The sequence below is a fragment of the Abramis brama genome (genome assembly GCF_963993115.1).
Source record: "Abramis brama genome assembly, chromosome: 10".
Taxonomy (NCBI): Eukaryota; Metazoa; Chordata; class Actinopteri; order Cypriniformes; family Leuciscidae; genus Abramis; species Abramis brama.
In genome coordinates this window covers 8743994-8771984 of record NC_139972.1, presented here as the reverse complement: position 1 = coordinate 8771984, position 27991 = coordinate 8743994, and the positions used below count along the sequence as shown (strand labels likewise).

At 37.2% G+C, this 27991-nt stretch overlaps 2 protein-coding genes across 2 annotated transcripts in view; one reads left to right on the top strand and one right to left on the bottom strand.

Moving 5' to 3' along the window:
• The window catches only part of nox4 (NADPH oxidase 4), a 19453-nt gene extending 7114 nt beyond the window's left edge, over positions 1–12339 (bottom strand). The window contains exons 1-12 of the mRNA XM_084126385.1: positions 12294–12339; positions 11855–12154; positions 11607–11702; positions 9775–9885; positions 7691–7775; positions 5983–6080; positions 4706–4733; positions 3547–3619; positions 3144–3224; positions 2017–2194; positions 1724–1891; positions 335–397 (exon numbers count right to left, since the gene is read on the bottom strand). Of these exons, the coding sequence (XP_083982511.1) occupies positions 335–397; positions 1724–1891; positions 2017–2194; positions 3144–3224; positions 3547–3619; positions 4706–4733; positions 5983–6080; positions 7691–7775; positions 9775–9885; positions 11607–11702; positions 11855–11911 (1038 nt within the window). The 5' untranslated portion in view covers positions 11912–12154; positions 12294–12339. The remainder of the gene's footprint in view (positions 1–334; positions 398–1723; positions 1892–2016; positions 2195–3143; positions 3225–3546; positions 3620–4705; positions 4734–5982; positions 6081–7690; positions 7776–9774; positions 9886–11606; positions 11703–11854; positions 12155–12293) is intronic.
• A 2105-nt stretch (positions 12340–14444) lies between these two features.
• naalad2 (N-acetylated alpha-linked acidic dipeptidase 2) lies at positions 14445–27755 on the top strand. Its single transcript, XM_084126381.1, has 19 exons — positions 14445–14623; positions 15646–15751; positions 16090–16276; positions 17191–17292; positions 17821–17946; positions 18070–18256; positions 18654–18747; positions 19970–20065; positions 21774–21859; positions 21961–22080; positions 22187–22269; positions 22787–22850; positions 23046–23113; positions 23278–23366; positions 23475–23565; positions 23675–23939; positions 25636–25717; positions 25903–25995; positions 26315–27755. Exons 1-19 carry the CDS (start codon positions 14542–14544, stop codon positions 26520–26522), a joined length of 2229 nt encoding a protein of 742 aa, XP_083982507.1. The 5' UTR covers positions 14445–14541; the 3' UTR covers positions 26523–27755.
• Positions 27756–27991: the final 236 nt, after the last annotated feature.

Here is a 27991-nt window from a genome sequence, read left to right as displayed (position 1 = left end):
GCCCATTATTTTTAGGAGTTGCTCCTAAATTCGCCAGTTAGGAGCTACTTTTAGCCTTAAAATTCTTTGTGAATACGGCCCCAGAACTACAGTGCAATGTGCATTAGGTCAGAATAATTCATCATTGGTCAGAATAATTCTCTATGCAAACATTTATAATTCACTTATTAAAATGTCAACATGCAATTAAAATGTGATTATGACCCATATAAATTAGCCATGATTCTTTCATTTAATTGAGTTTCCCACTTGTAATTATGATATTGTGTTAGTTATGTGCATTTATCTCATGAAATGATCTTGAACGCAGTAACACACACTTAATTGCACGTACTGTGGTGAGAGTGAAGGGATGGTTTTCAAATGACGACACACTCGGGCAGTTCAGCAGGATATACTGGAGGAGACATCACAAAACACATGAATAACACACACAGAAAGAGCACATAAACAAGATTTTATATGTTTTTGAAATGCTCACCAAGGCATTTCATCATCATCATTTATTGGACCAAAATTGCAGTAAAACCTGAAATATTATTACACTTTAAAATAACTCTTTTCTGTTTTTAATGTAATCTAAAATGTAATTTATTCCTGTGATCAAAGCTGAATTTTCAGCATCATTACTCCAGTCTTCAGTGTCACATGATCCTTCAGAAATCAGTTTAATATGATGATTTAATGCTCAAGAAACATTTATGATTATTGAAAGTGATGAAAACTATAGAAGCTTGTTTCAGCCACAGAATAAAACATTTTAAAAGATAATTGCGCCTTTTTATCTCACAATTGCGAGTTCACATCTCGCAATTTTGAGACAGAAAGTCAGAATTGCGGGATATAAAATCGCAATTGCGTGTTATAAAGTCAGAATTGTGTGATTGTGTGTTATAAAGTCAGAATTGTGTGATTGTGTGTTATAAAGTCAGAATTGTGTGATTGTATGTTATAAAGTCAGAATTGTGTGATTGTGTGTTATAAAGTCAGAATTGTGTGATTGTGTGTTATAAAGTCAGAATTGTGTGATTGTATGTTATAAAGTCAGAATTGTGTGATTGTGTGTTATAAAGCCAGAATTGTGTGATTGTGTGTTATAAAGTCAGAATTGTGTGATTGTGTGTTATAAAGTCAGAATTGTGTGATTGTATGTTATAAAGTCAGAATTGTGTGATTGTGTGTTATAAAGTCAGAATTGTGTGATTGTGTGTTATAAAGTCAGAATTATGAGATATAAACATGCAATTCTGAGAAAAAAAAGTCAGAATTGTGAGTTTATATCACGCAATTCTGAATTTATAACACGCAATTTTGAGTTTATATCACGCAATTGTGAGAAAAAAAAAGTCAGAAACGTGAGATAAAAAGTCGCAATTATCTTTTAAAATGTTTTATTCTGTGGCGGAAACAAGCTTCCATAGAAAACAGTATCGGAAATCGCGATATATTTTTTCTGGATTCTTTGATGCATAGAATGTTCAAAAGAACAGCATTTATTTGTAACATTATAAAGGTCTTGACTGTCAATTTTGATTAATTTAATGTGTCCTAGCTGATTAAATTATTTAATTTCTTTAAAAAAAAATAATAATAATGAACTGACCCCAAAGTTTTGAACGGTATTGTCGTTTGAATCTTTTTAAAAAGAAAGAGCAATTTCCTCTTTAAAAAGTTCTAAATTCTTAGGAAAATTCTAATGTAAGCGTGTGGAGGCGGGGCTTACCTGTCCAGGGCGGGGCTTAAAGCCTCTCTTCAGCATGCGCAACTCTATGACATCACAGGGATGGCTAACGACAGAAACTATGGTAACAGGAGCAGCGCTGCTTCTTATGAAACGATACAACCGCTCGGCACAGTACAGGCAGAGAGGAGCCGAGACCCACAACCACGTCTGAAACACACACACACACACACACACTCAACGACTCAAAATCATTCACATACTGATGTACACAAAGATATAATACAAACAACATGCCCAGATGCAATTATTTACTCTTAATCAGACAGACGGACCTGAGGGAAATGTGGTTGGAAACGGGCCTCTTCTTGACAAACCATCTGTGGGCCGCCCGAAAGCTCCTCCCCCTTCTCTCCTGCTGCTCTGTGATTGGTCCGTGAGCCTGAACTGAGATTGCTGTGCATGCAGCCAGGAGGGTGGGCCTCCACATTTGACTGATACTTTAAAGCTCCCCTATTGGATAGAGAGGCTCCAATCATATCACACAAAGCATACAGGAAAAAAACATCCTAATTTGCATACTTCCATTCACTGAAAGTACTAAAAAATGCATTACTTTAAAATTTACTTTTGCTTAATATTTTAGATTTGACATTTGCAAATTAGTTTAAAAAAAATAAATAAAAAAACGTTTCTTCTATAATGCAAGGGATGTAATAGCACAAACCGTATGCATCAAGTATACAACTAGAAATAGCACACTTAGTGCATATTTAAAGGGGTCTTATTATGTTTTTGTTTTAGGTCCTGTTATCCATGTTGATATCTCTTTAGCGTGTAATGTTGCTGTTTGAGCATGAAAAAGTCCCTCCAGCAGGAGTTATTCTCTTTATCAGTGTCACTGTTTCTGAACTCCCTGAAACGCCTCCATTGTAGTCTTGAGTTTCTTCCAGGAACGAACACGTCACAATATTCCTCATTTAAATAATTAATGTGCAGAATAAAGGGGCGGAGCCTGATTGAGTTAGTTTGTTAGGTTGAGTAACTCAAGGTTATTGTAAAGTAGGGGCGGGACATTTCCCAAACACACTCGAAACACTAGACCAATCACAACACACTGATCCAGCCGACCAATCAGAGCACAGTGTGCTTTTCAGAAGGAGGAGCTTCACAGAGACAGGAACTAAACAGAGCGTTACTGACAGACTGGGAAGAGAGGAGCTGCACCAATGGAGAATATGGGGAAATAATGTGTTTTTGAGCATGAAAGCTTGAAAATGTATTCCTGCAGAGCCCAAAAACAAAACCAAGACTTTGAAAAAGGAAATAATAGGTCCCCTGTAATAATTTGTTTGTGTTGATGCACAAATTCTAATCTTGCATAAATATTTTAATCTTAAATATTTATATAACAAATAATCTTGTTTGTATGTGTGTGAAAAAAATGCATTTATGAACTCACCCCACTACGTGGACCATCAGAATGATGTAAAACACTATGAAGAGGTTGTGAGTGTACCAGAATATCTCGTAGCTTGAGACTCTGAGAAAAACAAACAATTGCACTCACATCAAAAGGAGAGCGAGATAAAAGAGCATCTAGTACAGAGTCCAGGTCTGAACGAGACGCTCCTGAAGTGAACTAAAGCAACTCAATAATAGCAGGACAATGGAGAGGATAAGCCAGATCAATCAGAAGGGACGGACCCCTGCAGGTAATGGTCTCTGTAATTAAAGTGGAGTGTGGAGTGTGTGTGTGTGTGTGTGTGTGTGTGTGTGTGTGTGTGTGTGTAAAGTCTGTCTAGGGAGAGGAGACTAGGGTCAGAGTTAGGTCAAATAACTCTTAAAGGTTTAGAGGTTCTCACCTAATAGAGTAAGATGATGCTGTGAACATCAGAAACAACACCAGCACCAACAGGACGCCAGTAACTCCAGGAACTAAGAGGAGAGTAATTTTATTAACAAAACATAAATCAAACTAAAACTTAAATCAAACTAGAGCTGAGTTAAAAGGTCTCGATTCAAACACCCATGTGATTTTATTCCTAAATGACAACAATTCAGCTTTGTCTATTAAACCTTTGACAAAATCACAGCGGACATTGAGATCTGCATTCTGATCCAGAGAGAGCAGTTGTCATGTGTAGATATGAAACGGCTTCACAAACAGTCTTTTTTAACCACATAGTATCATTATTTCTGCCTAGTAGTAATGGGATAAAAGTTTATAGTTTGTACACAAACACTGATGTAGCGATCAAACAGGGTAAATCACCTATTGAAAGATGACGCTTCAAATAAAGATGATATCGCTTACATCGTTACACCAGTAGGTGGCGACAAGTGACTGTTAAAAATGTATTTGTGATTGAATCGTACACTTAAGAAATTCGGGCAGATTCATTCAGTAAAAAAACAAGAGAAGTATTTATAAGTGAGTCATTGAATCATTCACTCAAGCTGCTTTTAAAAATATATATATACATAGATGATATTCATTTAAATTACATAAACATTTTTAAATAGACTGCAGCAATTAACATTTTGTGAGAACCTCTAGTAAATTACATGTGATTTTGTTGGTTCAGAATTGTGGGAGAATCGTGATATTTTAAACAAAATTCTTTATCTAGAATCGTGCAGCTCTAAATCAAATGTTAAATAGAACAATATATATATATATATTCTTTTTTTATATGAAAGAAAATTAGAAATCTTGCCTTGGCAACTAACTGAAATGTGTATGTTGAAGCACTAAAATGATTAACTTTTAAATAAACAGTAAAACTGAAACTGAAATTAAGCAATTAGTAAGTTTAGACATTAAGTTGTCTGAAATAACCTGAAATATTCATTTAATTCAGTCAAAGAGAAATTTAAACACCTCAGCTGGCAATCTAACATAAACCCAAAAATAAAAGTTAAAGTTAAAAGAATGAGTCCACATCCTACATTAAATGTCATCATTTCGGTTTCTCTATATTAATGTGGAAGTAAAGCGGGAGATTTAGAAATGTGAGGCACCTGTGCTTATGATGAGAACTCTGGGATCCTGAAGAGATAAAAACACACAGAACAGCAAATCAAACAGCAAAACTACATCAAACTATGAGCTATAAACATCAGGGCCCGTATTCATAAAGATTCTAAGAATCCTCTCAGAAAACTCTTAATTTAGCTTAAAAACTTTTACGTAGGAGTCTTAGCTTAAGAGCAATTCGGGACCGATCTGAGAGCAACTCTGAGTAAGGAAAAGACAAAAACTTTTATCTTAGTGAGGAGGCGGGGTTGACCCCGTTGCTATGTCGACACAATCTTTTGAAGACTGTGATTGGTTGGTTGTCCAAGAAGGAAAAAAAGAGTGATTTTAAGTATAGGGTCTATTCTAAGCCTTCACTTTGAAATTACATGCGTAATTTTTCCTATTTGACCGTTCACACACACACACACACACACACACACACACACACACACACATTATATATGTGTATATAAATCCTTTTTTTTACCATGCTGTTAATTTCCTATAAGGTATTTGATTGGCTTAGAATGATAAAAATTGTTCCACTCTTTCCAATTACACTGATTACTGGCATGTCTATTGATGTGGTGGTTTGAATGTTGGTTTTAATGTATCAAACATGGAATTTTCCCAGTTGCCAAATATCGTAATATAGTGATTACTTTCATTTCTGGCGCTATGGCATTTCTGCGCTGTGTCGGAGATATTAGCGTGTCTCTAATAAGATCAGTCACAAACATGATCCCTGCACGATCTAATATATAGCTTCTTATTAACTCACTGTCATCCATTGTCTGCAACACATTTCTTCTCCCTCTTCGTCTTTCTGCCATTTTCTCCTCTGCTAAAGAAACTCTTAAGCCTCTGAAAAGTCCTCGTCCGTGCTCCTAACAATGTTTACCTTAAGACCTCTTTTAAGGGTTAAGATGCTTTCTGAATTACTTTTTTCTTTACTAGGATTTTTTCTTCAATTTTAAGAGTAAACGCCCACATTTCTAAGAATTTTCTTAGAATTTTGTCACTAGGAGCTACTCTTTGCATTAAGATTCTTTATGAATACGGGCCCAGATTTAAAGGTGTTTTTAGTTGATTTATTTTGCGTGTTCCACTCGACTTGGAGTTATACTGAGAAATGTAGGATCACATAAAACCAGACTTGGTGAGCAGAAGAGACTTCTCTCAAACACATTATTTATCAGTGGACATTTTTCTGAAGCATTATTAATTTCCATATGTGTAAAATGCGTTTAAGAATCTTGCTATATTCTGTAATGGTTACCTGTCCTCGATACTGAGCGACATTGAGCGCGGGGAAATCCTCTGAATATCTCACAGAGAAACTGACCATGTTCACGAGGTGAGCGCACACATGGACCACTGCAGACATAAACATGAACACACACACACACACCACATCAGAGACTCTCACACACACACACTAGCAATGACAGCATACGTCAAGCATGTGTGTCACAGTGTGGAAGACAATTTGTCTATTCAGCGGCTCTCTTTGTATGTATGTGTCTGTGTGTGTGTGTGTGTGTGTGTGTGTGTTGTAGTTGTCATGTTAACTGAATGCCTCTGTAATTAGAACAAGACCACAATGCAGTGAGACAGGAAATGGGAGGGGGGTTTCAGACACAAGACAAAACCAGCCGGGAATCCCTCGGGATATTCCTGTGTTCTCTCTCTCACACACACACACACACACACACACACACACACACACACACACACACACACACACACACACACTTTTAGGGAAAAATCAGGTCCATCGGAGACGTCCAATAGACTTCTTAGGCGTGCCGAAAGAACACCACAGACACAGTGTGATCAACATGGGAAAATCTAAGAGTAAAAATGGGAGTTGTGTAAAATATGATATAAAATATGTTTTGCCCGATGACAAGTTTATCTATGTATCATCTTTTTACTCTTTTAATTCCTTTTATAACGGTTTTAATTTTCCTTGCTTTTATTTTGTGATTATTTTAATTCCTTTCTGTGTAAAGCACTTTGAATTGCCATAGTGTATGAAATGTGCTATATAAATAAACTCGCCTTGCACACACACACACACACACACACACACACACACACCTGTCAGCCGCTAAAACCTTCTAGTCTGCCACTGTAACATTAGACGACAGTCATTTAACCAAGTCAAACTCTCAGACTCCAACACACACACACACACACACACACACACACACACACACACACACAAAGACGTTTACAGACTAGTGACTCAGCCTATAAAATGTGTTTTCCCTCCCCCGTGAATCTGCTGTCTGTCTGCATTGTTCTGGAGTCAGTTTTGGTCTGTTCATGGACTCTCTGGTTTATAATGTTCTAAAAATGATACAATCTTTAGCAAATGAACAAGCTGCATCTGATTGTTTGGCCTGACGAACACAAAAGATAAAGTTTCCTGGCAGCTACAATGACACGTCTGAAGAAGAAGTCACAGGATTTGACAAAGTTTGAAGAGTCATTGTGTCAAATCTTGTTCTTCACACACTTTATAGCAAGTAAAACTGATATTTTGCAGCATAACTGTTCTGTTTGGCTTTTGCAGTTCTCAATTAAAGCATATTTTGGAGCATAAAGACTCAAAGACAAAAAGGTCCACTGTATTTTGTCAAAAATGTTCCTTTTTTAAAGTAAAAAGTATTTAAAAAAAAAAGAAAAAGTATTTTTTTCCATTAATTTCTCTTATAGAGATTTTTTTAAGTCTTCATTAAATGATTATAAGCTACGAGGTGAATCATAACACTACAAACTTTGATTTTAAGCAAAAAAGTATTTGAAAGTCGGACAAAGTTACAAGACTGTGAACTTAGCTTTAGTGAGGGAAAGAACTACAATCCCATGATGCATTGCGAGCAGTATAATCGAGTTAAGAACGATAGAGAAATATAAAACTACACGTTTACAAATGTTGAGTATATGTATAAAAACAATACTTCCGAAATGTATCTCACCTGAGAAGACGCATATAGTGACTCCACATGCCACATGAAACGTCTTACTCTTATCTAGCAGCCGCCGAACACGTCTACTGGTCACCTAAGAGAAAGAGTCAACACAACATTTAGCATTTAGCACAGCAGCAAAATTTATTTTTAAGGTGACTTTTTTATTTTCACTTCAGCAATAATATAAAGGGTTGGTATAATGCCCTTTTCACAAGATGTAAAATAAGTCTCTGATGTCCCCAGAGTGTGTATATGAAGTTTTAGCTCAAAATACCCCACAGATATTTATAGCATGTTAAAATTGTCACTTTTTAAGGGTGAGCAAAAACACAACGTTTTTGTGTCTGTCCCTTTAAATGCAAATGAGCTGCTGCTCCCGGCGCAGAGGGCGGAGCTTAAACAGCTTGTGTCCTTTAACCTTTACAAAGACATGCACTGAAAACTTCAAAAACTTTTAGCCTTTTATGTTCAAACCGGATTATGTCAACGGAGTCAATGATGGAGAGACTCAAGAAGAAGTGACAACATGTAGAAGCAACAGGACATTTCTGAATGGTTAGTTGATGGATTTATGTAGTTTATGTGTAGTTATCTTCTAGTCATTGATTAGCATATTCTGTCTTGATAATCTATAAATCGTGTTCAGGGGGCGGGGTTTATGTAAATTTTAGGGTTGGTGATGTCACTAACCCAGGAGGAATGTAATGTAGTCCCTACCAGCCATTTACTGTAGTCCTTAAAAAGTGAATTCTTTAAAAGCAAATATCTTTCTTTGCTTTGAGCGTTGTAACTTTGCAGATGTTGTTTATGCTCAAACAGCAACATTACACACTAACTAAAATGAGAAAAGTTAAATCATAATCAGCCACCCCTTTAAGCCTTTAAAAAGAGACCAGATTTGCTCCAATGGATCCAAGATTTACCACAGTTTAAGTTGGAAATTTAATTTTCAGGTCTCGGCTCAAAAAGTGGATAACAGGTAATAAATGGATCATAACTAATCCATAAATAAAATGTTGTACCATAAAATCTGCTTAAATATAATATTAAATAAAAAACATTATCGAACTAAAATATAGTACTTTAATTTCACTGAAACAAAATCTGTCATTTTTGACCGCCATATAGGTGTGCTTTTACACAAGAATTTAAATTGCAGAATTAATGCTATGAAATGAATGTTTTGAATATGACATTATAAATACAGAAAATGATTTAAAGCTGCTCAGATGCTGTAATCATTCACACAGAACCAGTGCCGCATCGGAGTGGCTATTTTAGTGCAGGTTTTGTATGATTTTATTGCATCTTTATGCAGGATTTAAAGCCAGCACAGAGCAGCCTTAACTCGACTGCGTAAAGATGCTTTTTAAAGAAGAAGCAAAAATGGCCATGTGATGAAAGAATTGATCCGAGTGAAACATTATTGGAAAATTTGTTTTTTTAGAACATTTGTTGTTGATTGGATGGAGGCAGATCTGAATACAAGCATGCAGTCTATTATAAGAAAGGGTTTAAGTGCACTAAACCACCACATGGACCCTGGACCACATAAAGTCACAATTTTTTTAAATTGAGACTTATACATCATCTGAAAGCTGAATGAATACACTTTCCATTGATGTGTGACTTGTACGGATAGGACAATATTTGGCCGAGATACAACTATTTGAAAATCTGGAATCTGAGGGTGCAAAAAAATGTAAACATTGAGAAAATCATCTTTAAAGTCCATTTATGTTCTCAATTGTGCTGCATTCACTCACAAAAATAAATGTTTTATATATTTACGGCAGGAAATTATCTTCATGGATCATGATCTTTACTTAATATCCTAATGATTTTTGGCATAAAAGAAAAATCTATAATTTTGACCCATACAATGTATTGTTGGCTATTGCCACAAATATACCCGTGCGACTTGTGACTGGTTTTGTGATGCAGGGTCACATATGTCAACAAGTCTGTCGTTTTCACCAGAGGATCCAATTATAAATAAATGAAACATACATGGATGGATCGTCAAAGATCTCAAACATGCATTTGCAAAGTAGATAGTTGAATTTTGATAGCAACATGCTGTGTCTCACCCGCTGGGACCCTCGCAGGAAGGACAGCAGTAATCTGCACATCGGCAGCAGCACCAGACTACAGTTGAGGTTCAGAACAGAGGCCGACGCTCGACTGATGCAGAGACCCAGCTGAAGACACACACACACACACACACACGAGTTACAGCAGCACCAGACTACAGTTGAGGTTCAGAACAGAGGCCGACGCTCGACTGATGCAGAGACCCAGCTGAAGACACACACACACACACACACACACACACACACACACACACACACACACACACACGGGTTACAGCAGCACCAGACTACAGTTGAGGTTCAGAACAGAGGCCGACGCTCGACTGATGCAGAGACCCAGCTGAAGACACACACACACACACACACACACACACACACACACACACACACACACGGGTTACAGCAGCACCAGACTACAGTTGAGGTTCAGAACAGAGCACACAGTGCACACAGTGTTACTGTTTTAGAAAAATAACGATTTAAAAATTTTTAATAATAATTGGCATTCGTGTTGTAAGTGTACAAAAACCTCAAGAAATGTTATCTATGAAAAAATAAAAAAAATTAAAAAAAATCTTTATTAAATATAATATAATAATATTTTATAATAAATATTAATAAGATAATATTATAATTTTAAGAAATTTATATTATATCATGGTTAAAATATTATGTAAGAAATGGTTATATTATATTAAATATGAATCCAAAATAATTATTAATAATTTTCACAAAAACATTAACAAGATAATATTTGAATTTTAAGAAATGGTTATAATATTATCTTATTAATATTAATAAATTAGTAATAATAATATTATTAATTCAAAATAATAATTAATTTAATTAATTGTTAATCACAAAACATATTATTTTTTTTAAATAATATTATGCTTTTTATATAATGGTTATAAATGTTTATATTATTATCTTTATAAATATTAATTCAAAATAATAATGTTCCCCAAAAAAACTAACTTTAAAAAAAAAAAATTTGAAACATGAAAGATTTAAACCCGAAATCAAATAGAAATTCTCTACAGTATGTGTGTGTGTGTGTGTGTGTGTGTGTGTGTGAGTGTGAGAGAGAGAGAGAGAGAGAGAGAGAGAGAGTGAGTGAGTGTGAGTGTGTGTGTGAGTGTGAGAGAGAGAGAGAGAGAGAGAGAGAGAGTGTGAGTGTGTGTGTTTGATCATTGTTTCCTGTACAGAAGTGAGCATGCTGTTACACGCCTGTTCAGCTCTATACAGAAACACAACAGCCCTGCTGCATATGAGGGATCACACACACACACACACACACACACACACACACACACACACACACACACACACACACACACACACACACACACACACAGTGTAAAACTGCTGGAATTGTCCAATTCTGGCCAAAAGGGTCTCTCCGTCTTAGTGTGTCTGTGTGGGATCTTTCCTGGACAAAAACAACAACCTGTGACAACAATTACCCTGATTCACACGCGTGTGTAGAAGACAACAGCGACAAAAGATCAGCTCCATCTCACACCATTAGTACATACAAACACACACATCTCATGCTGTAAAATACAAACACACACCTGTCAAACTCTACACGCACACACACACACACGTCAAAGTCTAAGAAAAAAACACAAAACTCCACAGTACACACAAACTACTGTACATACCTGTCAAACTTAATGGCTACAAACAAAATAAACCTTTCAAACCTAGTAAACCCCTCTCAAATGCCCAATCTCTACATACAAACTGTCTCATGCATTACAATCAACACACACACAACTGTAAAACTCACACATCCCACACTCGAAAACACTCATAGCTCTTACCCCCAGCATCTGGTGTAGGTAATAATACTGCGATCCGCTGAAGTACAGCATGAATGATCTCCAGAACAGAAACACATTCACTGCAACCCAAACCATCTGCGCAAAACACACACAAACACACAGATAAAGTAGGCTACAACAATCCGACTGACAACTTCTCAGCTGTTCAGCAAGCACACACACACCTCAGTGCACGCGCCTGTATGGATCCTGTGACAGCAGAGTGTATAAATCTCTCATATTCTCACCATGATCAAGTGTTTCGGTCCTTCATTGACCCTCCAGCTCTTCAGCGCGACGCTCATGATTCTCTCTCTCTCGTGCGCGCGCGCGCGCGCTCTTTACGCACCGCAACGCAAGTCTTCTAACCGCACATCACCGGTGCAGATGCTGTCCGTTCGCTCCCATGATGATGGTGTGTGTTTGTGTCTGTCTGTCTGTCTGTCTGTAGGCTTCTTCGTGACTCCGCGAGCCGTTCATGTTCTCACGCACGCGCCTCCCACCAAATGCCGGCCGGTTCACTACAAACATCCTGTGCCGGGTGAACTCTGGTAATAAATAATGAGGTTTTCTACTAATAAAAATAACATTTAAAACTACATTTCATGGAAATAGCCTACCATTAATCAAACAATGTAAAAAAATTATAGTAATAAAACAAATCGTCATTGATAAACTAAGACTTACCATCTCCATTGAAAATGATAATAGCCTACAGAATTACGAGTAAAATAGTGACAGTCACAGCCCAAAGCCAAACCCCCATTAGCCCTACTTGTATTTAATCTTTTTTATTTATGCTTATTATATGTTTGTATTTAATATTACAATTATAATATTTTATTATTTATTTATTTTGCTATTTGCTTGCTACAATAGGCTTACTTACTAAACCATTTTCTGTTATTTTAATGCTTTGGCAATATTATATATATATATATATATATATATATATATATATATATATATATATATATATTGTCATGCCAATAAAGCTTTTTGAATAGGATTGAATTGAGAGAGAGGGAAACAAAACAAAATATACAAAATAGGCCTAAAACTTGGTCCAAACTTTGTTTCTTGGAGGGGTTTATTAACACCCTGGCTATATCCATGGGTCAACAGCGACATCTATTGCTGAACGAGAGCTATTTTCATTTTTACACAGCCAGTTATAAGAATACACACACACGCACGCACGCACACACAACGACCTGCTTCTCCCTTCGCATTCCTCGCCTCTCCGAGCGCGTTCACGCAGCTGCGCTCCGCGGGGGCGCGCCGGTTAACATACCGCAGCAGTCTTACTCTTAACGGCTAAAAATGAATTCAGTTTACGCAAACTTACACCTTACTTTTACTAACATTATTAGAAACTTTGATTTAAGGATCAGTACGTGGCCGAACCCCATTTGTGTGCATGTTTGTGAACTACTGAACACTGAACCGATGGATGTCCGACTCATGCTAAAGAATCGTTCTTCAGAATCGATTCATTTTGATGATTCGACTGGTCCTAAATACATTTTGAGAGTAAAGGTAGCGTGTGTTAGAATAATACAAATGTGTACCATCTGAAAGAACCGAACTGAATCGAATTAAGAATGAAAAATGGTCCCTACTTAAAACAACAAGCTAACCAACCAAAAGTGTTGTGCTAACCATCAAACTGGCTTCATATCAGTAGTGGCCCCTGCCATAAATTTAGGTAGGGCTGATTCTGGGTCTTAGCGCTAGTTTACGATTTATGATAACTTTATATTCTAATCACTGAACACATCAGACACACTTTTGGCAGAATTCTAATGTCCTTGCGTTATTCAGCCTGAAGGTGGCGCTCTAGTGATGATTGACAGACTATTACACACGACAAACGCATTGAATGCCATCATAGAATTGCCTTTATGTATTTATTACGTCCGAATGTTGTTTTATTGCAGTGAGGAAAACAGTCATGTGTATTCCCAGAAAAAAAAAGAAAGAAAAAAAAACAAACAGAACTAAAAGCTATTCACGAGCATGTTTAAACTAAAGGGTTTATAATTTCATTAATTTGATTCCTCCAAATTTACATTTGTGAATACTAAATTTAGCTAAAAGAAGTAGCAGATTAACTAACTATTCCTCATGATAAGATTTGTCATAAGAGAAAAAAAAAACAAGTAACAAATTTTTAAAGCACAGCCGATGAAGCGTACTGATAGCGTCTTGTTGTAGCGAGGTTTACAAGGTCACGTGCAAATGAGAGCGTGGTGCAGTTCCATTATTCACCACAGATTTACATTGGAAATGTTTGGGGGCGCTGTAGAGCTGAGGAGGTCTCTGTCCCGTTTAGTATCATAAATACATGTCTGCGAATCCATGCGCTACATTTTATAATATATCCTGCTCACTTTACGTCTTGAAAATCCTAAAAAAACAAATATATCCTACTCACTTTACGTCTTGAAAATCCTAAAAAAAACATTTGTTGCAGAATGTTGAATACATTTATAATTTATTATTAATTCAGTGCATATAGAGGTCTATGTTTGGATGAATATTTTTGAGGGGATTTGCCACACTTGCCCAACATACATAGGCCTATTACTTCAAATGGTCAGTCGGAGTTGTTTGATTTTGATGGGACTTTTTTAGTCAGGGTGGAAGAACAAACCAGCTGGTTTTAGCCTTCTAATTAGGTTAGTTGAAGTAGTTTATTATCAGCGGCGATGTTTAAACATTTGTCACTGCGAAGAGGAACGCGTAAAATGCCGCGCGAGGACTTCATGAATCGAGCGAGTTGGTGAATCATTTTCACTCAAAGGAACCGATTCGTTGCAATGAACTTTTAAACATAAGCCAACCAAGACCCGCCTACATTTCTCACTTCTCTTCTCCTGCGCGCAGTTCTAGTTCTCCAGCTTTCAACAAGTTATGTGCGGCGCTTAGTCATATGGGATCCGAGGATAAAATAATCAGCTGGATCTGCCGGTTAACGGTTATTACAGCTTTCTTCTTGATTGGCTTTATTATTGGTGAGTTTCTCTGCCTTTAAGTATTTTTGATTATGTGCAATGCCTCTCGCGAGAGTTTTTTTTAGACTGTCCTTTGTGCATCATTTTGCCATAAAAACATGTTGACACAAAGTTGCCAAATAGGGTTCGTTAGAAGTAGCAATTCATAGGCTATGGTATTGATTTTTCGTTGCTTATATGGGCAAAATCAAATTGAGGTGTTTGACACCTGTTGGTCTCACCTGTCCAGATCTCCTGTGCTGCATTCCTCAGGTCTTGAATGTCTGGATTTAGGACAGGTGTGACTATACTGAGACCCTATAGATCTTTATTTAAATGCAGGTGTTTAAATACCTTTTATTTGGATAAATATGTTTACAGATAAACACAGTCTTGAAGAAATGTTCAAGGGTCCCACAACCATGAAATATCAGAGAATTTAAATATTTCTTTTAAAGATCTGGGAAACTCATGGAAATATAAACCAGTGATGTAGTCTGTATTTATTTTCTGAATGCATTTTTTGTGTGTAATTATGTTCAGCTCTAAATATTGCATTAGCTAGAAATTGCTCTATGTGAGTTAGATTCTTTCATAAACATGCTAAACCAAATCTGCATGGAACAAAGTCATGAAAATCCATTCGACAAATGGCGTGTGAACCCCGGATGTTTTGCTCACTTTGTTTATTGTTGCTTTCAATGATACGTTACACAAAATAAAGGTTCTTTATTAGAATTGGTGGTTCCATGAAGAATCTTTGACATTAATGGAACCTTTCCATTGTACAAAAGATACGTTAGATTCTTAAAATGTTCCTTACACTCGTTTCTTTGAAGAACCGTTCACTGAAAGGTTCTTTGGGGAACTCAAACAAAAACCCCTTTAGGAACCTTTATTTTTAAGAGTGAGTGCATTTATGATGTTTAATTTTGAACAGACACCTTCATCATGAATTCCTCTTATGCACATTAAACAGAGGAATTGCTAATATTTCTCAGATCTGGTTTGGTGTAACAGGTGTGTGTTTCTCATCATCTTAGGCTGGTTTGCTCGACCTACTACTGTCAATCATGGACACGCGTCGAAAAGCTTCCTGCGCGACTTTCTGGATGAGATGCAAGCAGAGAATATTAAACACCATCTCAGGTGCCTTCAAATAAACTAGTCCTGATATTACTGAATGATATTAAGTGCATCTAAAACATACATTAAGGTGGTGATAAAACTGCATGTATTGTTGGCGGATTATAGGTAATATAAATATAGGAGTTGCATTCTTTTTAGGTAATATATGAACTAAAAGTGTTTATCTTTTTATTTTGTTTATTTTATAATAGTGTTTTTATTTAGTTTATGGAAGAATGTTTTAATGTGGAATGAATATTAATGTTGTAATGTTAATGATGGATATTTTGCTAGCCTAGTTGTCCTTCTCATTTGTTGAGGAGCCAGTCTAGATTATGTTTGTCTCATGTTTGTCATAGGAAGTTCACCAGGCTTCCACACCTGGCAGGAACGCAGCAGAATCTGGATCTGGCGGAGCAGATTGGAGCCGAGTGGAGGGAGTTTGGGTTGGACTCGGTAGAGCTGGTTCCCTACGACGTGTTGCTGTCATACCCAAATAAAACTAGACCCAACTACATCTCAATAGTGGACCACCTGGGCAATGAGGTACTTACTGACAAGCAGAACCCAAACACACACAAACAAGGCTTCTTTTGAGAGAATCTGAAGTTATTAGTGATAGTGATGACACACTTCCCTCTAGATATTGCAACTGATGTTGCACAAAATGTTTTCCTCACAGTTTCCTTGCACCCACACGCACTTCTTCAGAACAGACACATTTGTGAGTGACCACTGAGTGCATTATTGTCCGCCCACTTTTTCCGGTTCCAAGAAGTATTTTTATTCATTAATTTTTCCCATAGGGATTATTTTGAAGGAATAACACCGCACTCACGAACAACAAGGTGCCAGACAAACAAAACTGAAGATCTCAAAAAATAAATAAAACTGTCTGCACACTTGAATCCTTTCAGCAAATTTAATAGCCAAGCTTTCGGTCAGATGACCATCCTCAGGGCATATAGGGATATATAATCCCCATAGGGATTATAAAATAGTTTTATAAGCCATGAACCAAACCAATCAGCTACGAGGTGAACCACAACACTACAAACTTTGATTTGAACAAAACAAGCTTTTGAAAATTGATCGGACAAAAAAATCCATGCACTTTATGTGCTTTAAAAACTCAGAAACCAGAACGAGGATCTGAAGAACGTATAATGTGACTTCAAAAACTATTTAATAACCCAAAAGAACATATAAATCTAGAATCTTGAACAGTGAAAAATGAAGAACACTCAATACTGAACATGTTCTGCTCTCTCTCTCACGACATCAGAAGCCTGATAAAGAGCAAGTGTGTTTTAAGGCCTTTATCTATCTCTAGTAGGTTGTGATAGTGACAGATTAAAGTCCATGACGCTTTATAGTGATTACAGTGCATAATTCAATCAATAGCAGATGTCTCTCTCTCTCTCTCTCTCTCTCTCTCTCTCTCTCTCTCTCTCTCTCAGATCTTTAACACCTCTCTGGCTGAGCCGATCCCTGAAGGTTATGAAGATGTTACCGATATCGTTCCTCCTTATAGTGCTTTCTCTGCAAAAGGTCAACCAGAGGTGATGCACACACACCAAAGCCAAATTTAAAATCAACATGAAATCAAAACTGACCCTGTTTATTGTCTCAATGCATGATCTGTGCTTGATAATCATTGCATCTAATTCAAAATGAAATAAAAGTGTTCTCATAATGTTTTATCATTCGAAACTTATGAAACTTATACTGCTATTCAAAACTGTGCAGTTTTCATCATTGATAATAATCAGAAATGTTCCTTGAGCATCAAATCATCATATTATACTGATTTCTGAAGATGTGACACTGAAGACTGGAGTAATGATTCTGAAAATTCAGCTTTGATCACAGGAATAAATTACATTTTACAATATATTCAAATAGAAAACAGTTATTGTAACTTTTAATAATATTTCACAATATTACTGTTTTTATGAAAATGCAGGCTTGGTGAGCATAACATTAAAGAAAAATGTAACAGTAGTTTACTGTAAGTTTTACGGAATTTGCGCACACACACACACACACACGTGTGTCTCCAGCTGTAACCTGATGTTTGTGAATTGTAGGATGAACTGGTGTATGTTAACTACGGACGGACGGAGGATTTCTTTAAGCTGGAGAGAGAGTTGGGAATAAACTGTACGGGAAAAATCGTCATCGCTAGATATGGCAAAATCTTCCGTGGGAACAAGGTAGCATTTAAAAGTAGTTTGAATGTGATGTTTAACGAGTAATTTAATCTCCACATAAGAAAGAAAACCCTATGGAAGGACAGCTAATCCTCTGTCTGTGTTTGTGTGTGTGTGTGTGTGCAGGTGAAGAACGCGATGTTAGCGGGAGCTAAAGGGATCGTGCTGTTCTCGGACCCTGCGGATTACTGTGCGGAGGGCGTTGAGCCGTATCCCAAAGGCTGGAACCTGCCAGGAGGAGGCGCTCAGAGAGGGAACGTCCTGAACCTGAACGGGGCGGGAGACCCTCTCACACCTGGATACCCTGCCAAAGGTGCGAAAGAGACTCTATGACATTACAGACTCATGAAACACAAGTTTTCTTCATTATTGTGACGTATATCCGGGTGAAACCGCTTCTCGAACAAGAACAAATGAAGGCGGGGATTTTGTCTGTGGGAAATTGATTGGATGGTTGTGGTTTGCTATTGGTCGATCTCATTTGAGTGACAGGTTGCCCCGCCCTCGCGTCAGTAAACATGTCATCAGAGAAGAGAAAGAGATGTTTCAGAGGGAGAGGAAGATATTTTGATTAAAAGATTATGAGGCACATGAATTAAAAAAATGAATGATGTTCACGGATAGATCATTTATAGTAAATACTGCAGAATTCTATAAAGAAACAAGTATAAAGAATTGTCCATTTCATGGTGACTTTAAATGTGTTGTAGAATACACCTACCGGTCCAGCATGGAGGACGCAGTGGGGCTTCCCGGGATTCCAGTGCATCCCATTGGATATGATGATGCAGTTCTCCTGCTGCAGTGAGTCGGACACTGCTAAAAACAACTTGATGGCATACACATTTTTTTATTTTTATTATTTAAAATACTCTTTTTCATTTAACAGTACAATAGTACTAAGATAGATCACAATAGATCACATGCTTGTTTAATTGATTGAATAATATGAAATTTTAATACAATCGACACCCAAGCGTCTACAGTCGACACTTAATTAAACATTTATCTGGGGCGTCTCCAATCGACACTTAATGATCTTTATACTCTAGCTCTGCGTCTACAGTCGACAACTGGCCTCCAGTCTTTTCCTATAACACTATCAAAGTGTCTAGTAAGCTTCGCTAACACACTTGCTGCGCAGCATTAACTAGACAGACTCCAGACAATGCCTTTGAATATGCTTTAATCACGGCCGGAGGATCTCAGAGAGAATCCCACCAGCAAAAAGAATACAACAGTTTTTATAGAATAGGAGCATGGCAAAAATGACATGATACTTTACATACTGTAATTTCCCTAAAATGTGATTGGTTCTTCATATGCAAACCCTTCTGTTACTTGGTAGAAGCAACTTAGATCTTAAATCATTAAAGGTTAGAAGTTCAGTTGATGACTCAATAAGTCATGAGACTATTCTAGACTGTTATATTTTTGATATTGTCTAGTCAGCATCTCAGATTTTTCCACTGGTTTCGACACAATTTTTGTGTGTAACGAGTACATTTTGTTTGAGTGGTAAAATGTTAGAATTATGATTAGTTTGATAAACAGTTTACTATTGTATTTATTAAAAAATCCATCACAATAGTCATAATAAATGGGGGAAACAGTTTTTTAACTGTTTAAAGCTGATCACATTCTTGTTTCATTGATTTAATAATATAATATTTTAATAAAATAATTATAATATAAAATCCTTATTTTTATTTTACCCTACAATAGTTTTATTGCCTAGTAATATCTTTATTTTATTGATTTTGTTTCATTTTTATAACCTAAATGATAATAAAAAAATAATAATATTATTTTGAAAAATAATAATATTTAATCATATAATAATAATAATAATAATAATAATAATTAGTATTATTTAATAGTCAAATTGAATGGGGAATAATTTTTTCTTTCTTTTTTATCCTAAGTTGATCACATTTGTTTCATTGATTCAAATTTGCAATATCATTTACATTTTGTTTCTTTACCTCACCTGAAACGAGTCATTATATGATGTCACTTCCTGTAGGCATATGGGCGGGCCTCTTCCTCCGGATAACTGGAAGGGTTCACTTAACATCTCGTATCGACTTGGACCGGGATTCATGGACGGATTTAAGCAGAAGTACGAGACTTTCCCTCCTGTAAATCCACAATGAAACTCTAATATGAACCAGGTTTTATCCAGTGTTCAGATTTCTGTGCTGAGAATGTATTACAATAGTGCATATTTAATTACATAATGCCCATTTCCATATTTAAGCATAACATTTCAGAAATTTGCAATACAAGTCTTAATGTATAGCGCTGATATATATTAGTTCAAATCATTTCACCTGTGGTGTCTTGCTTTAAGATTTAACTAAATATGAAAATAATGTAGGGAATGACTTGTTTGCATCGTAAAAAGTTTTTTAATTAAAGAAGTAAACTGTGATTATGTTCAGTCAGTCAGACAGTTCCTATTCTGAACCAAAGTCAAAACCTCAACCATTAAATCCCAGACTTTTAACCCCACAACCTCTGATCCTGCTGTTCTGAAGTGAGACTTAAACTTTACACAATCTTAATCAGCTTACACACACATATTCACACACTCCTGGTAATCATTAACTGATTTGAATACATGATGTCAGCAGTACAGAGAGGTTTGTGCGCTTGGCGATCTCATGAAGGGGCAGAGGCCACACGTTTGCTTCTCACAACACACACTGCAGGATGTGCGATGAACACTTGCTTCACAGAAAGATTCACACATACTTCTGTGGCTCTGTTGTTTTTCAGTAGTGAATTCTGGAGGTCCGCCAGTTTACACAATGGCCTTGTGTTTGGCGAGCCCATTTCACACACACACACACACACACACAGAGAGAGAGCGAGAGAGAGAGAGAGTAAACAAGCTATAAATAGCATAATGAAGCATGCGTTTCTATTTATGCATTTCGTGGATTCTTTTATCCAAAGTGACTTACATTGTGTTTAAGGGCCTTAAAGGGTCATTGACCAGAAAATGAAAATTCTTTCATTAATTTCTCACCCTCATGTCATTTCAAACCCGTAAGACTTTCGTTCATCTTCAGAACACAAATGAAGATCTTTTTGATGAAATCTGAGAGATTTCTGTCCCTCCCTTGACAACTACACAACTGACGCTCCAAAAAAGTTCATAAAGAGATCGTAAAACTAATCCACAGGAATTGAGCGGTTTACTCCAAATTGTCTGAAACGACTCGGTAACTTTATATGATCAACAGATTGAATTTAGTGTTTTATTCATACAGACATTCATCAGCTCACACATCAGTTGTGTTAAACAGAAGCTCAAGCATGTTCGCTTGACGGCGAGAACCAATGAGGTTCAATCTCGTGTTACGCATCACGTTTGAGCTTCTGCAAGAACCATATAAAATATTTTCATGAAATGACTTAAATACAGAAAACAATTCCAAAATGAGTTTTCTTTCACATTTTCTAGCGCTAGTATGGTTTAAAATCGCTTGAATGTTTAAACTAACAGGACCTAAAACACGTGTAAATGATGAACTTTAGCTCTATGATGATTAAACTTTGCAATAATCAGAGAATTGTGTGTGTTTCGAACCGTGGTTCCTGGTCTTTACAATCCCTATACTTGACATCGCACATCCTGCAGTGTGACTATCTGTGATATCGATGCTAAAACAATATATCATGCAGCTCTAGTCGTTATCGTTAGTTGTCGTCCTTGGTGTGAACAGGCCTTTACCTGGGGAAGAGTACAGGAACGCATTCAGTCTCATGTAAAATACTGAAGCTATTGAATAAAGCATTGTTTTGTGTTTGTGATATCTTAGTAAAGTACGTATGAACATCCACACCAACAATCAGGTGACCCGTATCTACAACGTGATTGGCTGGATCCGAGGAGCCGTGGAGCCAGGTGACATTACATTATCTGGTTTATTTTGGGGGTTACTCTGTTTGAGAGTTTGCGTAGCTTTATTTTATACTATCTAGTTGAGTTTGGTTGTGTGTGTTCAGACAGGTACGTGATTCTGGGCGGCCATCGTGACGCTTGGGTTTTCGGAGGGATTGATCCCGTGTCAGGAGCCGCTGTGGTGCACGAGAACATCAGAGCGGCTGGAAAACTCATGAAAAGAGGTGTGTGTCATCTCACTGTCTAATTTAATGACCTTTAAACAAGACACTTATTGTGTTCTCAGTTTCTTTGGTAATGACCATGTGTTTGTGTCTCTGTGTGTGTCAGGCTGGAGGCCGAGGAGAACGCTGATCTTTGCCAGTTGGGATGCAGAAGAGTTTGGTCTGCTGGGATCCACAGAATGGGCAGAGGTACGAGTAAATGAATGAAAGAAGGAACAAATGAGTGACTGAATACATAATTAATGTATTTTGATTGATCGAATGTATGGAAAATGTAACTAATGATGGAATAAATGAATGAATGATTGATTTGATTGATTTAATGAGAAAATGCCTGAATGAATCATGGAATATATGAAAAAATTTCACAAATGAATGAACAAAAAAATGCATTAACTAAAAATGCATGAATTAATGAATAAATGAACAAAAAATACATGAATAACAATTGAATGAATGAACTAAAGAAACAATGAACACATGAATGAATGCATGATTGAATGAACAAATGACAGATAAGGTGAATGAACCACTGGATGAATGTACTAATGAATAAATGATTGAAGAATTGAATGGAAAAATGAACTCTTGATTCTGAACAAAAGAATCAGTGAATCATTGAATGAATGAATGAAACGACTGCATGAATCTACTCTCCCTGTATCTCAGTTTGCTGAAAGCTGCATGTTCTTCTGTGTGTTTGCAGGATAAAGCCAGAGTCCTGCAGGAGCGAGCCGTGGCCTACATCAACGCAGACTCTGCTATTGAGGGTTAGTGACACACACACACACACAAGATGATTTACTGCCTTTACTGAGATCAACACTACTTTTACTGTCTGTCTATCAGAGACACACTCATAATGGAGTGTGTGTGTGTGTGTGTGTGTGTGTGTGTGTGTGTGTGTCTGTGTGTGTGTGTGTGTGTGTGTGTGTGTGTGTGTGTGTGTGTGTGTGTGTGTGTAGGTATGTACACACTGAGGGTCGACTGCACCCCCTCCCTACACACTCTTGTTTATGACATCACAAAGAAGGTGAGATTCAGTTTTGAAAAGTTCATTAATATCTATCTATCTTTCTGTCTGTCTGTTTATCAATTGTTCAATCATTCTGTTTTACTATCAACATAGTAAAACAACTATTTAAAAGCAAGTGATGTTAATATGTGATAAAGTGTAAATTAGTGATGTTTCTGAAGGTTTTGAGTCCAGAGGAAGGAGAGGAGGGCATGAGTCTGTACGAGAGCTGGCACAAACGAGACAACTCCACAGACAGAGATGCACCATGGTACTGACGTGCAGCTTCGGGAACATGATGATCATAATCATCTATAAGACCATCTGACTGATTTTAGATTCATGACATGCATCTCAGATGTGTGTGTTCTCCCTGCAGGATCAGTAAACTGGGCTCTGGTAGTGATTTTGAAGCGTATTTCATCAGATTAGGGATTGCGTCTGGAAGGGCGAGATACACCAAAAACCGAGTGAGTGTGTTTGTGTGCAACACTGTATTTATTCCTGTCAGTGTTTACATCTACGCAAAATAGATTTTAAATTTGCAGCATTTAAATTTTGTACCACCATTTCCCCCAGAAAACTGAGCGCTACAGCAGTTACCCGGTTTACCACAGCGTGTACGAGACCTATGAGATCGTGGAGCGCTTCTACGACCCGAGTTTCCGCAGGCTGGAGGCGGTGGCCCGTGTTCGAGGTGGACTGATCTTCAGTTTGGCTGATTCTCTGATCTTACCTCTGGACTGTACAGAATACGCCTCGTCTCTCAGCAAATACGCTAACAGCATTCACCAGCTAGCACTGAAGCATCCTGCCGCCATGCAGCAGTTCGGCATCTCATTCGGTACGCAAACTATCCATCATTTAATATGCAAGATTACTATGATCAAATCATGCTCTCTAGCCGCGTTTTTGTCCAGGAACAATTTGTCCCAGGAACTTTTCAACAATGTTGCACTACTTTTTGTCATTGTGCACGAAGCTTCACGCCAATAAATCATCAGGAAAATTTGCTGACTTGTGCGCGTCTCAAGCGCGGCGCGCCCTCTAATGCCTGTTAGTTATTTTATAACTATCCATATTTGGCGTTTAAAATGGAAACGTCTTTAGACATGGAAAATCAATTTTACAATCGATTCAATGAACACTTATGTCTCAAAAATCGAACAGGATTTTTTCACAAAAGTGACAGCCCTACTGTGAAGATTAGGCAAATTAGTTCGGTGACGTAGGACTGCGCGCGACTTTCCAGTTCCCGCTGGATTTCATCCTCTGAATTTAAGCTGAACCTCGTCGTCGGTCCATCGGTCGTATTTTTAAAACTCAATTGTTGATTCAAATAGCAAACGACTCTTACTGCACGCACCGCAACAGACTTTTAAAAATGGTGGTTGAAATAAAATGCTGCGTGGAGTCAACCAATCAAAATGCGGCATGAACTCAACCAAAACGCATGTTCAGTGCCCAAGTCCCACCCCTAAAGTTCCTGAACTTTGAAAAAGTTCTACCTCGCCAGCAGGGACTTTCTGAGGGGGAAATATTTACCCAGAACTTTATTTAGACCCTGGTTCCTGCAGTCGAAACACAGAGAGTACCACCCAAAGTTCTCAGTTCCTGCGGTGGAAACACGGCTTCTGAAAAATAAAGGCTCTTCATTGAGTTCCATGCATTGAGCATTGGGTTCCATGAAGCACCTTTAACATCCATGTAATCTTTCCATTACACAAAAGATTCTTTATAGTGGAAAACGTTTCTTCATAAAATGTTATTCACACTCAGAAAAAATAGTTCTTTTAAAGAGGACCTTTTTCCCATGTTAGTCTTTCTTTAGTGTGTAATGTTGCTGTTTGAGCATGTTTGAGTTATTCTCTATATCAGTGTCACTGTTTCTGAACTCCCTGAAACGCCTCCATTGTAGTCTTGAGTTTCTTCCAGGAACGAACACTTCACAATATTCCTCATTTAAATAATTTATACGCAGAATAAAGGGGCGGAGCCTGATTGACTTAGTTAGTAGTGTGTTGAAACTGGTGGTTATGATTCGAGGCGGGACATTTCCCAAACACACTTTAAGCACTTGACCAATCACAACACACTAATCCACTCAACCAATCAGAGCACAGTGTGCTTTCAGAAGGAGGGGCTTCATAGGAATAGGAACTAAACAGAGCGTTACTGACAGACTGGGAAGAGAAGAACTGCAACAATGGAGAATATGAGGAAATAATGAACATTCAAGCATGAAAACCTGTTCTTGTAGAGCCCAAAACAAAACCAAGACTTTGAAAAAGGACATAATAGGTCCACTTTAAGTTTCTTTGAAGAACCAAAACTGGTTATTCTGTGCCATCGCTGCAAAAACACCCTTTTATAACCTTTATTTTTTAAGAGTGTAGCACGTTAAAAAAAGTGTGCCAGAGACATGAGTATAAGAATTTGGATGCATCCCATCTCTCCACATGCAGTTATTTCCATGTCAAATGCAAAGCTCTTGATTTATCTCCTGACAGTCAATGTCTTTCTTTATCATGTGTTTCTAGACTCTCTCTTCTCAGCGGTTGAGAACTTCACGGACGCAGCGCGAGACTTTCATCAGCGTCTTGATCAGCTCGACACTTCTAAGTATGAATGACAAAACAACAGCATAGTCTTCAGCACTAAAACGCTAGGTTTGGGTTTACGCACAGGTTAGGTGTTGTGTCACAGTGCTGTTATAGAGTCTCATGGCCTGTTATATGATGACGTGTTCCTGTGTCACATCTCATGACACATTACAACTGTTACCTTATCTTTATCTGTCTCTCAAGTGCCCTGGATGTGCGGATGGTAAATGATCAGCTGATGTATTTAGAGAGAGCTTTCATTGATCCGCTGGGTTTGCCTGGAAGACCATTTTACAGGTAAAGCACAATCTATCATTACACTGTGAAGTTCATAACTCACGTGTAATACTTAGGATTAGTGGTTTAAGTCTAAAAACAGAAACAATCACACGTTTTGTAGTATTAGAGCTCTAAAGAACGGCTTTTTCTTGGTATAGTTTGTTCCTACCCACAATGCACTGTGAAATGCCAACTTTAGCATAGCCTGTACTTCCATTAAGAAGGTAATAACCACTCAGTGTTTTGTGGATCAGTTTAAGTATTACCTGTGTCTGATTAGATGTTTTTTGGTACATGCAGAAACAAGGTTTGTCTTTTTCTCTTTCGTTTCTTCCAGGCATGTCATTTTCGCACCCAGCAGTCACAATAAATACGCAGGCGAGTCTTTCCCAGGGATTTATGACGCTTTGTTCGACATCGAGAATGCGGCGAACCCGCAGAAGGCCTGGGACGAGGTCGAACGCCAAATCAGCATCTCTGCCTTCACCGTCAACGCAGCCGCCGGGACGCTAAAGCCGGCCGTCGGAGAGACAGACTTCCTTTAAATCTGCTTTTCAAAACATGATATTAATGCACGACTACAACATGTCGGCAAAATAGTTCGTTAACATGTCAATGTTTGATCAAACGCAGCGACTATAAGGACCTGACATGCAGATCTGTCTCTCGCGAGCGGATAGATCGTCAATATTAAGCAGATTTCTTTCATCCAAAGAGATTTGCAGGGACAGCATTAATTTCTTTAATTTAGTTCACAATCTTATTCAGATAGGGTTAACTGTAATGTTACTGTCAGCAACCCTGATCTAGAACCAATAGGCAATCACTACGACATATTTTACAGGTTTTACAGTGTTATTTTTGATGAAGTGTACTGTACAATGTCATAAAGTTGAACATTTCTATTGACTTACATTGTAAATTGTAAAAGCAATGTTTTTTGTTACTTGTAAATCTTGCATAAATTGTGACATTTGAGATAATTATTTGTAAAACTATTTACATACACATGTAAAATTACAAAAATTGCAAATAGAACTTGAATTCATTGTGAAATCAGACCCGATACGTTAAGGTTCAATGCGACAAAATCAATCTCGAGTCACAGCCAATCAGAAGAGCTTGTGGGCGGAGTCTCTGCAAGCAATATGGACAAATACTTAAATACTTCATAAATATTCATAAATATTACACTACTTTACCATTATTGAAAATACATACCGACTGAAACAATCTTAGTCTACAACAGACTTGTTTGATCACACAGAGTTGACAGTTTCAAAGTTCTTTTTTGTTTTATATTCAGGTTCTGAGGTGAATTATTACATTTACATTTATGCATTTGGCAGAAGCTTCTATCCAAAGCGACTCACATTGCATTTCAAGGTACACATTTACATTCTTATCAGTTCTTCTGATTATCCATTCTGTTATCCATTGTAGCTGTCAGAGTGTCTATAAAGGTCACCCAAACTGATATTCACACACTCATTAGACGCTTTTGACATTAAGAAAAACACAAACAATACCTGAGATTTTCATTGTCATACTTTGTATATGATGTTGTTGTTGAAGCCGCGACTTTGCAGAAACAGAAACCGTTTATGTAAAACATTCATGTGAAAATGGGATGGTTTTTATAAACAATTTCCAGAGAAATTCTTCCTAATAAAGCAGTGTTTTACAAAAATAAAATATAGAGAATGCATGCTATTTGAAATTTAGATTTCGCAAGTAAAATCTCCTTAAGTTAGACACATTTGAGAGTACAGTACAATAGTTTAATTTTTACAGTAACATGAGAGTCTCAAACAATAGATCCATCAGATGCACATAAACACATTAATATTTCATTCTAGTCTATTTCTGTCTTCCAATCCATGACAGGAGTAAACCTTATCCAAGCTGAACTGAGACAGTTAAATTTAAGATCAGCTAAGACAGTATGTATGTAGGCACAATTTATATTTATCTACCAGTGTTGTTTTAGTATTAAAATAGTCACACTTAGCTT

Excerpts from the sequence above, each read along its gene's own strand:
- naalad2 (XM_084126381.1), top strand. The coding sequence starts at position 14,542 with ATGGGATCCGAGGATAAAATAATCAGCTGGATCTGCCGGTTAACGGTT. Across the intron at positions 22,081-22,186 it reads TGGAAAACTCATGAAAAGAG|GCTGGAGGCCGAGGAGAACG; the intron begins GTGTGTGTCATC and ends TGTGTGTGTCAG. Across the intron at positions 22,851-23,045 it reads CGCAGACTCTGCTATTGAGG|GTATGTACACACTGAGGGTC; the intron begins GTTAGTGACACA and ends GTGTGTGTGTAG.